Source organism: Geotrypetes seraphini, chromosome 3 (genome assembly GCF_902459505.1).
Source record: "Geotrypetes seraphini chromosome 3, aGeoSer1.1, whole genome shotgun sequence".
Taxonomy (NCBI): Eukaryota; Metazoa; Chordata; class Amphibia; order Gymnophiona; family Dermophiidae; genus Geotrypetes; species Geotrypetes seraphini.
The window spans coordinates 335592928-335607695 of record NC_047086.1 but is presented as its reverse complement, the minus strand read 5'-3'; the positions used below and the strand labels follow the sequence as shown (position 1 = coordinate 335607695).

The window sequence follows — 14768 nt, the reverse complement described above, 5'->3', positions numbered from 1 at the left end:
GGGCTTGGTGGACCATTGGTCTGACCCAGTAAGGCTATTCTTTTGTTCTTACGTGAGCCAAGTATAGGACAATTAAGCCACTGTAACATTACTGTTGAGGTTGGCTCTGAGGCACTGTGGAATGAGGCATTATGACATCACAATCTCAGCTCTGGAATGTTGCTCTCATTAGGGTTCCGGAATCTTGCTATTCATTGAGATGCTGGAGTGTTGCTGCTCTTTGGGTTTTGGCCAGGTACTAGTGACCTGGATTGGCCACTGTGAGAATGGGCTACTGGGCTTGATGGACCATTGGTCTGACCCAGTAAGGCTATTCTTACGTTCTTAAATGATTAGGATAATGGCATATACATGCATATGTGTGCACATACACATGGAAATACAGATATGCGTTGAAACATTATTCTGTATATATTATCTTACATAGTGGATATTTTACAAGTGGTGGACATACACATGGATGGAATCTGGACAGGGTACAAACTGACGTGTTTAACTTATAGAATGCTATAGGGTACACACATTATCACTGGCATTTAAGCACACATATTTATCCTGGCTCTTTACCCGGCTACGCTAGTGGTCTATAAGGCCCAGATCCTCTAAACTGCACCACTGTCGGTGGCTGTCTTACAAGCGGCAGCCAATCGCGTGCCAATCATGTGATAGCACCATTTAGAGAATCACGTCTCCGTCAGAGGTAGGCGCTGGAAATGTAAGCCAGGGTTTTCAAGGCCTACATTTCTGGTGCATACCTTTGACGTGAATTGCACCTACAGAAGTGCCTACCAGCGTCTAATGCCACTTCTGGTGTTAGCCATGCCTACAGTGGCATTAGGTGCCAGTAGGCACCTCCTGAGATGCGATTCCTGCGCCTGGAAATCTCTTTTAAAAGACCTCTTAAATGACATTTCCCTCTTAATTTAGGCCCAGGAGGGCACCTACCAGTGCTTAAGTTAAGGTGCCGTTTATAGAATATGGACCTAAAAGACAGTAGACACTTACTTTCTTACAGTAAATCAAGAATAAATTAAAGCTGTTAAAAAGAACAATCAAATTTGTGTGTATTGCCAGTGGTAGTGGCACAACACAGGAAAATGTGAGGACCAGAGGATCCATTCCCTGCAGCTCTGACCCTTTTTGTGGTCCAGGAGCAAAAGGAGATACCATACAGCAAAGTTTCTTATCCTCCAAAATTGGGAATCAGAGAAGACATAGCAGAGGCCAGAAATTCCTCCACCAGAACTTTGAACAATAGAGAACATAAGAATGGCCACACTGGGACAGACCAAAGGTCCATCAAGCCCAGTATCCTGTTTCCAACAGTAGCCAACCCAGGTCCCAAGTACGTAGCTGGATCCCAAGTAGTAAAACAGATTTTTTTTTTGCTGCTTATCCTAGGAATAAGCAGTGGATTTCCCTAAGCCATCTCAATAATGACCTACAGACTTCTCTTTTGGAAAATTATGCAAGCCTTTTTTAAACCCCACAAGCCAGGGTATCTCCTCGTATGAGTCCAGAGCAAGAAAGGAAGCACCACAAGATGGTTTAATGATGCTAACAGACGCTTCTATGCTAGAATTTGTTTTGGTATGAACCTTTTCAAATGGCCCTAATATGAAATCCAGTATTAAAGACAACTGATAACACAGAAATTAAAAGACTCTTTCAGAATTAATTTGCTTTGAGAATAGAATTTAAATTTGTACATACATTCAAATGACAAATGTTCACTCTGCTCATAGCTTTCTGATCATGCCTATTATCAGTCTGGGTATGTTGCAAACCATGCACTTAGCAGAAAAGTTATCTATCTGACCACAGAAGAAAAATGTGGAGGAGGTACAGGCACTGCAAATATTTGTCATCATATTAAATATGGAACAAAAAAAACTCACCTGGTTTTCTGAAATTTTTGCCATGTACAGTATATGATTGAAATGGGGATTCATATTATCATAATCCTGGACATCTATGATCAAAGGGACAGTGCTGTGTTTGCCTTCTAAGTCCTGCATGATTAAAAAAAACAACAACCCAAAAACCAAAGCATCATGAACAAAAATCAAGAAAATGATAGATAAGTGCAATCCTCCTCCATTGTAGAAATCAAATTCTAATAAGATGGTAAATATACAGCATAATTTAGATACGTGCAAACAGGAGATAAGGCTTTGGCATAAATTGCTGTTTGTTTGTTCTTTATGATGTGTATACAGTGTGTCCGCATACTCATTTATTTATATTTTCCTTGAAATTGCTCTCAAAGTGTTTGCAGAAAAGTAGGATTGTGGCAAACACAGGAGAAACAGTGAAGGCGACCACAAAGAAAACAGTGAAGGCGACCACAAAGTGCTACAATTCTTTATTCATCCAATCTAATTGCCTTGGAGATTGACCATGTGAGTCTTTATTTAGAATCTAAATAAAGACTCACATGGTCAATCTCCAAGGCAATTAGATTGGATGAATAAAGAATTGTAGCACTTTGTGGTCGCCTTCATTGTTTTCTTTGTGATTCTACAAACAGTGCCGTGACGTTGTGTGACTGTCACGTGATCAGCGGCTATTTTGTAGGCAGCCACCCAAACCAGCGCCATTTGTAATTCTACAAATGGCGCTGTTTTCAGTGGCCACCTATAGAGTGCAGAGTGCCCTTCCCCCCAACACTATAAAAGCAGTGTCTTAAGCCAAATTCTGTAGACTCACAGGAGAATGTGGAGGTATATGCTGCAACCAGCCCATAATAGCTCAGCCCCTGAGAAGTAATAAACTCTACAAATCTCTAGGTCAAGGCAATGGTCAATGAACCAGAAGTTCTCAGATTCTTTTTTCAGGGCTACAGTATTCCTAAAAGTGTTAAGACCAGATTTGGGAATGTTCTTTCCTCTTTGATGCAGAATGGCATAAACCTGCTTTTGTTATTGGAAATTGGGTCCCCATGGGCTTTTCAGAGATATCCAAAGCCTTACCTTTGCCCTTACATCTGTTTTTCTTATATGATATGCCCATATTTATACTGCTTTGTTGCTGATTCCCCCTGCCACAGCCAGAGGCCTTCATCTCTTCTTATTATTTAGAAACTGAGGGAGAGAAACATTCCTTTCTTTGTACATGCACATGTTATCCTGTCCAGTCTCTGTGCACATGTATATATTCTGATTGATTGTCCTGTTTTGGGCTAGGCAGTGCAAGAGTATAACTACACTGGTACATTTGAAGCTTTCTTTCCTTTTTCTGTGGCTTTTTGCTCTGAAATTCCATCTTTGTGCACTGTGGAGATATTGCCACAAGTCTCTGCAGTCCAGACCCTTCAAGCCCTCTGCTGTGCATGGGTGGTAAAAGATTGTCATGAATATGTTCTATCTGTTTCCAGATTGTTCTGCTGGCATCATATGAAAGTTATCTATCATATCCTATTTCCTGGGTGAATGTGTAAGTCTGTATGTAGCCTAGGCACATTAAACTCACAACGTACCAGCAGGAGACATTGCTGATCTATCACTCTTGCTGCCCCCTCACACCCTCGCCTCTCTTTTCCTACCTCCCATCTATGCAGCAGAAGAGGAGGTGTTTCACTGCTGATTAGCTGGAGGAAAAGGACAATTAGTTTGCGGAGTGAAGGTGATTTTGTTAGGATCTCAGGATCTTGGGGGGCTGCTTGAGTCCAAAGTGCAGTCTTTAACCAAACCTAACTTAACTTGAAAAGAGATATAACTTAGATGCAACAAAAGCTGCTAATGGGCCCCACACTAATTTAAATACCTTATTCTTCCCTAATAATTCTGCATCCGGGGAGGGAGGGAGATATTTCATAGCAATGTATTGGAATATGTCTATATTTCGGGTCTGCAAAGGGGTGGGAGGATAATGATGATCTTTTAAAATTTGTTGTTCCAAGGTATGTTTTTATGATTGATATCTTTCAAATGTATACATTTGTATTGCACTGTTCATATTGGAAAATAATTAAAAAAAAAAACAAAACAAAAAAACAAAGTGCAGTCTTTATATGAGGAGATTCCAAAACAAAACTGGAGAATTCTTAGGCATGCCTCTCTCTTCCCCCACATCAGTAAAACTCTTTTTTCTTTCTGTTCACCTACCCCCTGCCTACTATCTGTTTCTTTTTCCTTCTCTCCTGTCCAGTATATTACATCCTTAGCCCCTCCACCCTTACAACCTAGCAGTAGGAATCAGAACCTATGATCAAGTTTCAAGTTCAAGTTTCAAGTTTAATAAGTATTTGATTAATCGCTTACCGGTACTCAAATATCTAAGCGATTAACAAATCATTCAATTTACAGATGATACAGGGGTTATAAAAGACAGATGGACACTGAACAAAATATATTAAATTAACGACTAACAGAATAAACAGAAAAGGAAAACAAAGGGAAAGGCAGGGTAATGAAATACAATAATACTGATAGAAAGAAGGACGATTATGGTTTTTGGTGCAGGGACCCTCCTTTCCTACTGAAATTGATTCTTATATTCTGTCTATATTTTTCCAAAGACTTACTGTAGCTTGTACTGTCAGAATGTATCTGTTGATCTTTTTGTACTCAAGAGCCTTTCTTAATGTGATGGTCCCATCCCATTGCCTTATTTGGAAAAAATCTGAATTTGTTCCCTAAAAAAGAAAAGCATTAATTTTATTTTCAATATAACATTCATATCAATCAACAATGTGTAAGTGAATACATTTCTTAGTGCAATTTAATCTAAGGAACCTGAATGATACATTCACTGGAAGGGGAGTGGCTTTGCTCTAGCGACAGAAAACATATTCCCATTTACAGGCCATTACACACATGATAGATAAAGTAAATGACTTCTGTGTCATATTTTGCTACTTGTTTGGTTTTTTTAAAAATATATATTGAGGATCCATAGGAGAGAATCTGCTCATTGCTTGTTAAGTCAAATTTTTTTAGATAGTGCACAGGGCTTTCAGTGTTGCTAGGCCTTGCTTCCAGACCACCTTACAAAAAGAGTGGGAGAATATAGCCTACTTTGCCCAACTTCAGAACAAAGCTGAAAACATCTCTTGAAATGTATCTAGAATATGTGGAGAGGCATTTTCAATGTGACACCTAAATATGAGTTTGGACATCAAAATAGGCAAATGCTGCTAGGTTCTTCGACAAAAAACATAAAGGTCTGGAAATAGCTGTGAGCACCTTGTTTGCAATAGTTTTATACATGCAGTTTCTTCAACTTCCTAATGCATGAGTCTATGCACGGTGTCGATATCCTGGCTTGATCTCATACCACCATCGCTGACTCGCGCGCCAACTTATAGCTTTCCGGTAAAGGTTTCAGTTCATTGCAGTGATGAAAATTGACCAGTCGAAGTCTATTCCACGTGGCAGTCTAGCCGTTGACAGCTGACAGACTTCCCATGGAGCCAATTTTTGGGTGCAGATTGCAAACTAGACAATGCCATACAAACTAATTATGCTCAATCACCTACATACGCAACATACAAGCAAACAGTGCATGCCGGGGTGACCTATAAATATTATCTAATCGAGCTGAAATTTGGCATATGAATAAGACTTACAAGTGGACAATAACAGGTGAAATCAATTTCATCAGAATGGAGGGCACGCTACACATCTATTAGCCCTACATGCCGAGCAACATAGTTCATCCCTTTATCCTCACCTCCCTTCAATCTAGGCTTGGGTGGTTTGTAGTTTATAAATGGGTCTGCCGTTATATTGAAGACACCTCCAATTATCAATTGACATTCCTGTAAGGGAGCCAGAGCAGCCATCAAGGAAGAAAAAAATGATGAGAGTAGATATTTGGCGCATAGACAGAGCAGAAGGCATATTTGCTTCCCATAAATTCTCCTGCCCATATTATAAATCTGCCTTCCGAAACTTGAATGTAAGAATAAGAAGTGAAAAGAACAAATTTGTAGAGGGTGACCAAGAACAAGTATTTATTTATTTATTTTTATATACCACTTATAGCCGTGCTTTACATTCAGATACTCAAGCATTATTTCCTATCTGTCCCGGTGGGTTCACACGTTGTCTAACATGTTTTTTATTTTAGAGCAAAGTATTGTGGTCACCATATTTGTCCACTTGAATAGGGAGAAATGGTCAAATATGTTGCAAGTAAGATCTTTCATTGGTCAGGGTTGAAGTGAGTTATTCTACGGAAAACAATCACCTTTTTTCAATGTGGAGGTACCAACATGTGTATTTTTTCCATCCTCTGACACAAGCCCCCTAATTCATCTGCTCCTTAGTCAAATCAATTTGCCAGTTTATCTGTTCTCAATGCCTGTTTACATATTATTTTAACTCATTTAAATATCATTTACACAGATGGTGCTCCTATCTGTAAAGTTAGGAATTTCTATGAAATATTCTGCATGATTCTCTCCTCTCTACTCCTTCCTGCCCTCCATAGTCCTCCCTACCCTCATCTAACCCCTTCCTCTGCAATGTCGCCTAGAGCTTGTATAGGTATGTGCAACGCACAAATGGAAGAAATGAAATGGAATGCACATTGTTTGAAAATACCAGTGTAAGTAGGGCTACGGTACATTGACTACTCAAAATTCAGCCAGTGGCAGTTAGAATTTTTTAAACACTGACTGACACAGGCAGAATTAGGCCCTGATATTCAAGGCCGGACCATGTCCAAGTACGAGTATTGAATATTGGCCAACCAGAGAGTCAGGTTGCCAGCCTTGGCTGATATTCAACTTGAACTTGCATGTGACACTTAAGTGATTCCCAGCTGGGACCCACATAAGTCCTGTGTCTATAATATCTTTCCCCACCTTCCTGTTAAACACCCCCACCAACAAATAAAGATCCCCTTCCACCCCTTCAGTCAAAACAGACCTCTCCTCAGGCTTATCTGAACTTCCTGATGGTCCAAACACCACTCTCTTCTGCCCTTAGCATCTCCATAATAGAAATGATCACCATAACCTCTAGCAGTAGTCTCATTTTTTAATTCAATCACTGTTTTTTCCCCACTACCTCCCCTGGAAGAGTATTCCAGGTTAGAGACTGACTGAATTTCAGTTTTGGCACTGAAACTAGACTGAAATCTGGGCTCAGGTTTTCGCTGAAAATACCTGTGCATTCTCAGCTGATAATTGCTCCCTTCCTCCCCATCCATGATTACTCTTCCCCCATCCCACATAACCACCCATAAACCCTCCCTGGGCCTACTTTAGGAAACCCTAGTGGTCTAGTGGACTCTTTGAGGGCAGGAATAAACCTCACTTGTTTCTGCTACTCCTGACACAATGGCTACTGAAATTTCCCATGGCAGTTTCACAAAACTGTTTAATGAGATCCCAGCAACCATTTTGTGATTGGAACCAGCAGTCAGGAGATTCACTTGAAAATTGGTTGCTGGGACCTCCTGTGACAGTCTCACGAGACTGCTGCTTTGGAGTTGCGGCACAGGGCATGAAGAGTGGGGCTCATTCTTGCCCCCAAAGAGGTCACTACCACCAGAATTTCCTAAAGTAGGCCCAGTGAGGGCCTACAAATGGTCATATGGGGTGGGAGTGGGAGTGGAGAGTAATCAATGGGGAAGAGGACAAAGAGAGAAGGGGACTGCTGCTAGTGGGGCTTAGGAGGGATGCCCTTTTGGTCAGATGGGGAGGAGGAAGTGGGGAGGGGGCAGTTTTGTTTATGGTTTCAGCTTCTGCCAAAACTGAGTGGCTAATTTTGGTTGCAGTTTCAGTTTTGGCAGAAACTGAGGAGCCTGGGTTCAGGCTGTATGCCAGGTATCCACCACCCTCCAGAAATGCATATAGCAGCATCTCATTGGGTTTAGTTAACTGCACCACATTATCTTCCACATTAGCAGTTAATGCATGCTAATGACCTTGTGTTAACTACAGGGAACAATCTCTGCCTATTACACACCCCCAAGCTAATATTTTATGCATTTGCTTTTTAATGCACCAATTAGTGCCTGCTAAAAGATAATGTGGTGCCATATTATTTATATGCAATAATTCCCTTGTTAATCAAATAATTCAGCTCAGTAAAGCAGTAGCCTAATGGTTAGAAAGTGGGCTCAGAGCTAGGGAAGACAAATCCCACTGTGGCTCCTTGTGAGTTTGGAAAGTCGCTTAATCCTCTGTTGTCTTAGGTACAAATGGAGTTTTGTACCTGAAGCAATGGAGATGAATTATTCAAAGACAGGAAAATATCTTCTGTACCTAAATATAACTCACCTTGAGTCAGCCATCAGCCAAGTCCAAATAAATAAATAGGGGCCATACAGCCTACACGAAGGGGGGAGGAGGGAAATGAGAAATGCTGTCGATGGCTGTGTGAGACCATGGGGGGGGGGGGGAGAAATGCTGCCGATGGCTGTGTGAGACCATGGAGGGAATGCTGCAGCAGCACCCTTTTGGGGAGACAAAGGGAATGAGGGAGAAGGAAGATCATGGAGGGGGGGAAGAGAAAAGTTGCTGTTGCACAGGAAGGAGGTAAAAAGAAGGGATAAGGGCTAATCCTGGACAGGGGGAGCAGGGAAGGAGTGCTACTGGACAGGGGGGAGGTAAAAGAAAGGGAGAAGGGCTACTGCTGGACAGGGGGAGTAGGGAAGGGGTGCTGCTGGACAGGGGGGAGGTCAAAGGAAGGGAGAAGGGCTCCTGCTGGACAGGGGGAGCAGGGAAGGGTTCCTACTGGGGGGAGAGACAGAAAGAAATAAATACAGACAGACAGCGGGCAGGAACGACAGACAGAGGGGGCCAGGGAGAGAGACAGAAATGAAGACAGACATAAAGAAAGAAAGGGGGCAGGGAGAGAAAGAAAGACAGACATACAGAAAGAAAGAAAGAAATGCCTAAGTCTACACATCTATTCTAGCACCCGTTAATGTAACGGGCTAAAAAACTAGTAAGAAACATAAAAGGTTAAGAACCCCTGATCTAGCAGCTAATCTGTACTCAACAAACATATGAATTTGCCAGTGAAATAGTCAGCCTGCATCTTTTAAGGATGAGGACTGAAAGCAGAGCACGGAGGATAAAAAGGAAGTAGCATATGATAACCCCACCAGCTCACTAATTTTAGGGCGCTCAGGGGTGGACTGGGGGGTCAACACATTCCGCATCTCTCCCCTGCACTCATAAGAACATAACATAAGAAGCGCCATCTCCGGATCAGACCCTCAGTCCATCAAGTTTGTAATCTAAAGATCCATTTCTGTTCTTGCATCCGTAACAAAGATTTAAAGTCCCCTCCTTTTGCCGATGGAAAAGCAGATTCAAAAATATATATAAACTGACCTCTCATTCAAGCAGGTAACCTAAACATGGATTGTGGTCAACAAATTGTTAGTCACTCAGAGACGTGAAACTCTACAAGGAGGGAACGCTCCCCCCTAGAGAAGAACCAGAGTTTGCCTTCCAGTCATTGCAACTGTTTTAATGCTGGTCACGCTCCATGTTAGATTCCAAGTAAATAAATAAATAAAGGTTACAGTCTTGCAATCTTCTATCTGAGTGCTTGCTTTCTTTTGTCTTGTTTCTTTTATACAAACATCACTCTATGAGCTATAGAGATTTTAAAACTTAGCTTCAACTTGGCTTTATAACAGGTGAGGGATCTCTACGTGGCCCCGTTTCGATTCCTTCTTCAGGAGACCTGAAACATGACTTGTGGTGAAAATCAGTGATTCAAAACTTATATGTTTTTAAACTCCGTGATGAAACTATATCTAAAAAACAAAATATAACAAAAAGCCAGTGGTGAGAAGAGATTACAATATCCACCACGGCAATATTCGAACATGCTTATGTAGGCTACCGTGAGAAAGAAGGCTTTTCAAAATACATACCGCCGGAGAGACGCTGTCAGTGTGTACAAAATTCTTTGCAACTGCCAGAAAGAGACACAGCGGCACCGGCCTTTTTGAATGTAAAAAGTGGGAGGAGCTTCCTGGACGTCAGAGATATGACTGACGATGTAACACGTAACCGATTGATCTTATTTCAAAATGTCAAACGGAAAACTGTTTTAATGTAATATAACATGAAAAAAACTGAATCCAGAAGGGTTTTTTTTATTTAAAAAAAGAACAAATGAAAAGATGATGAATAATGACTGCCTTAGTAAGGCAATAGAAGCGCTGTGTTTACAGAAAGGCAATCCATTCCACTTCACTGTTCAGTCCGTTAGGGTGCAGTGTGTTCAGAGTGAAAATCCATTTCTGCTCCTGTTTCCAAAGTATATGTGACACGTCTCCCCCTCTGGTTAAATCAATAACATTAAGTATGGAAAACATAAGACCTGTAATTGCATGTTGAACTAGAGGGGCCTCTTTAACCTGGGTACGAATCCTACTCATATGTTCTCCTACTCGGGTCTTGATGCTGCGCATGGTACATCCTATATATAATAAATGGCATGGGCAGTGGATGACATACACTACTTGTTTGGAGTCACAAGTTGTTGGTGGGCACTGAATTTTGCTCAAACCAGTGCAGTGTGTGGCCATTTGCTGCAAAGTGACACTGTGCTTGCACACCTTACAGTGCCCACCTGGAGTGTGCCGCCCTGTTGTTCTTTCCGATGGATGTTTGACAAATTGAGAGTGTACCAGCTGCTGCTTGAGATTACGTTGTTTAGAAAATGCGAATCTGGGTATATGTTGGAATGCCTGATGGTACTGCATGATACCCCAGTGCTTTTTTATGATTCGCTTAATGTCAAAAGCCCGAACCGAATATGGGAGGACACATACTAAAGTATCCTCCTCTTGTTTAGGAGACGGATTCAGTAGCAGGGATCTATTTGCATAAAGACCCCTCTTGTATGCTTTTTTAACCACTGAGGGAGGGTATCCTCTTTGTATAAAGCGTGTTCTCATATCTTGAGCTTTGAGGACATAGTCCTGAACTGTGGTACTTCTGGATACAGATCTTTATGTGACGGAAGCTGAACGTCAATTATCAGACCAGAGTTACTACACCCCCCTACAGGAAGATCCTATCCCTCATGTACGAGACCCTTCATCTGTTATAAAGCCAAGTTGAAGCTAAGTTTTAAAATCTCTATAGCTCATAGAGTGATGTTTGTATAAAAGAAACAAGACAAAAGAAAGCAAGCACTCAGATAGAAGATTGCAAGACTGTAACCTTTATTTATTTATTTACTTGGAATCTAACATGGAGCGTGACCAGCATTAAAACAGTTGCAATGACTGGAAGGCAAACTCTGGCTCTTCTCTAGGGGGGAGCGTTCCCTCCTTGTAGAGTTTCACGTCTCTGAGTGACTAACAATTTGTTGACCACAATCCATGTTTAGGTTACCTGCTTGAATGAGAGGTCAGTTTATATATATTTTTGGATCACAAGCATTTTTCTGACTAGGTTCTAATTAGCAATACCCCTGCAATTTCTGAAGGAGATGGAAAAGCAGAGCCAGACGCCGGGTCACCATTTCCTTAGAGAGGATCATTGAAGCAGTGGCTCATATTTTCAGAGGTAAAATTGAACGGGCAAGGCTGTTTTTTGAGAAGCACTGTATGTACTAGTATGTAATTAATTTGATTTTGTATTTTTCAGAAATTCCCCTGATGCAGCATAGCCGCGAAACAGGGCCTATCGGGAATTTTCTGGTTATCGTCAGTACTATGTTAGACTGAATGCAACAGCACCGAAGGATTTGTTTCACTGCACTGCAGTGATCTTACCCATACCAGAGGACTAGAAGACATTATTAAAGATAAGTGCAGGTCTTTTACCTAATAGTTTTTTGAATTTTTTGAAAGAAATAATATTGAGAACAATTTATTGAACGGAGTTTTTCAGACCAAGGATGTGTTTCCTATGACAATTTCATAATTGCCATAGAAGTTCCCTGAGTTTTCATCTTGGAGCACTGAGGTCTTTTCTCTGGATATTCTGTGTATCTGCTATATTGAAATCTCTGGTAATGAGGTTTAGTATATGAATATCTGTGTAGTGGGTTTATTTTTTTAATATTCAGCTTGTGTGGAATTACTGTTTGGTATAACGGAATTTTTAGTCACCCATATCCTTCTATGCCTCTCGTAAGGAGATGTGCATATAGTTTGCTTTTGAAACCTAGGACGGTCGATTCTGCAATAACCTCCTCTAGGAGAGCATTCCAGGTGTCAACCACTCTCTGCGTGAAGCAGAACTTCCTGATATTTATCCTGAACTTGTCCCCCCTTAGCTTCATTCCGTGTCCTCTTGTCCGTGTCAAATTGGACAATGTAAATAATTTTTTCTGCTCTATTTTGTCGATTCCTTTCAGTATTTTGAAGGTCTCGATCATATCCCCTCGCAGTCTCCTTTTCTCAATGGAGAACAATCCCTGTCTCTTAAGTCGATCCTCGTATTCCAGTTTCTCCATACCTTTTACTAGCTTCGTTGCTCATCTCTGCACCCTCTCCAGCAGTTTTACATCCTTCTTTAGGTTGGGAGACCAATGCTGGACGCAGTATTCCAAGTGGGGTCTGACCATTGCTCTATAAAGTGGCATTATGACCCTCTCTGATCTACTTGTGATTCCCTTCTTTATCATGCCCAACATTCTATTTGCTTTCTTTGCCACCGCCGCACAATGTGCTGACGGTTTCAGGGTCCTATTTATCAGTACACCCAGGTCCTTTTCTTGTTCGCTCTTACCCAGAGTTGTACCTGACATTCTATACTCGTATTCCTTATTTTTTCTGCGTAAATGCATTACTTTGCATTTCTCCACATTAAACTTCATCTGCCATTTCTCCGCCCATTTCTCTAACTGACACAAGTCGCTCTGGAGTTCCTTGCTATCCTTTTGCAATCTGATCGCCCGACATAGTTTTGTGTCATCTGCAAACTTGATGATCTCACTGGATGTTCCTTCTTCTAGGTCAGGGATCTCAAAGTACCTCCTTGAGGGCCGCAATCCAGTCAGGTTTTCAGGATTTCCCCAGTGAATATGCATGAGATCTATGTGCATGCACTGCTTTCAATGCATATTCATTGGGGAAATCCTGAAAACCCTCAGGGAGGGACTTTGAGACCCCTGTTCTAGGTCATTGATATAAATATTAAATAAGATCAGCCCAAGTACCGAGCCCTGGGGTACACCGCTAGTCACTTTCTCCCAGTCAGAGGACTTCCCATTTATGCCTACTCTCTGTTTTATGTTCTCCAGCCATTTGCCTATCCATCTTTGTATATCCCCCTCTATTCCATGGCTTTGTAGTTTCCTGAGAAGTCTTTCGTGTGGAACTTTGTCGAACGCTTTCTGGAAGTCTAAGTATATTATGTCCACCAGTTCTCCACTATCAATTTGTTTGTTCACAGTCTCAAAAAATTGAAGTAGATTTGTTAAACATGATTTCCCTTTCCTGAAGCCATGTTGACTGGCTTTCATCAGGTCGTGTGTATCCAAGTGCCGGACTATGCTATCTGTAATCAGTGCTTCAACCATCTTTCCAGGGACAGATGTAAGATTCACAGGTCTGTAGTTGCCTGGTTCTCCTCTTGATCCTTTTTTAAAAATTGGCTTGACATTCGCTATCTTCCAGTCGTCCGATATCTGTCCAGTTCTAATTGTCAGGTTGGTAAGTTTTTGCAATAGCTCTCCGATTTCAACCTTCAATTCTTTTAAGACTCTCTGGTGAATTCCATCCAGTGATAGGAGAAAAGATACCTTTGCTGGCGGGGATGCAGACACCCAGCCATCAGTTCCTGAGGCGCTCCTGTCCTCCTTGTGCTGCTTCTTTAATGTAGACGTTGGCTGTGGCAGACTTCTTGTGCACGTTCTGAGCATGTGTGAAAAGTCCCGGCGGTGGCTGGAGGCATGCTACCGACTTCTACATTGAAAGAAGCAGTGCCAGAAGAATGTGTGATAGGGTATCAAATGCAAAAATATGTCTTCTTTGATCCTAGCCAACTGACATCCTTCTTGTCAGTGGCTCGACTGAAAATAGGAGGAGGAATATAAAGCACTCTTAGATTAGATTTTTTGATCGCCTGTCTCAGCCAACATAATTGTTAGTTTTTATTTCTTTGTTATATTCTCGCTGATTCTACATCTTGGATCTATATTGAGGACTTGAGTTAAAGTTAAGATATACTGGGTTAGTAGATTATAATTTGAATTGTATTTTATTTCTTGTTTAACTTTATCTTTCTGTACAAGTGGATACTTGATATGTTATTGAAAAAAGATAAATAAATACATTTAAAAGAAAAGAAAATTTCCTTCTAATCAAAAAATTCCTCCAAGCCCACATTATGAGAAAAATTACCCATATTTAACAAATATATCCAGGAAAAAATGGTCTATTTAAACAAAGGAAATTTAATACTGCTCCTCATCTAGAACCATTAATAATACTAAACTAATTTAAAATATTTGCCTATTTAATTTAACTAAGGGTATTCCATTCCTATCTCCTCATACTAAATCAACTACATTATACCTTTTGTTGTTCATGTAAGCTTAGAAACTGTTGCAGCTGGATAGGGTTTTGATATGAATTTTTGTCTTTCAAAGAGGGTGAGGATGATGTCTTAATTCTCATGTAGTCAAGGGAGATAAAATCTCAACTGAGAACATTAGGAAGCCCGAGTTTCTTTCCATGTTGCATAAGAACATGAGATTGCCGCTGCTGGGTCAGACCAGTGGTCCATCGTGCCAAGCAGTCCGCTCACGCAGCAGCCCCCAGGTCAAAGACCAGTGCTGTAAATAAGTCCAGCCTCACCTGCATACATTCCAGTTTAGCAGGAACTTGTC

General features: G+C 41.1%; 1 protein-coding gene across 1 annotated transcript in view; it reads right to left on the bottom strand.

Annotated features, from left to right (window-relative positions):
* Positions 1–14768, bottom strand: part of LOC117357839 (protocadherin Fat 3-like) — a 154974-nt gene that overhangs the window by 125459 nt on the left and 14747 nt on the right. Inside the window, exons 5-6 of the mRNA XM_033939002.1 lie at positions 4526–4636; positions 1899–2012 (exon numbers count right to left, since the gene is read on the bottom strand). Of these exons, the coding sequence (XP_033794893.1) occupies positions 1899–2012; positions 4526–4636 (225 nt within the window). The remainder of the gene's footprint in view (positions 1–1898; positions 2013–4525; positions 4637–14768) is intronic.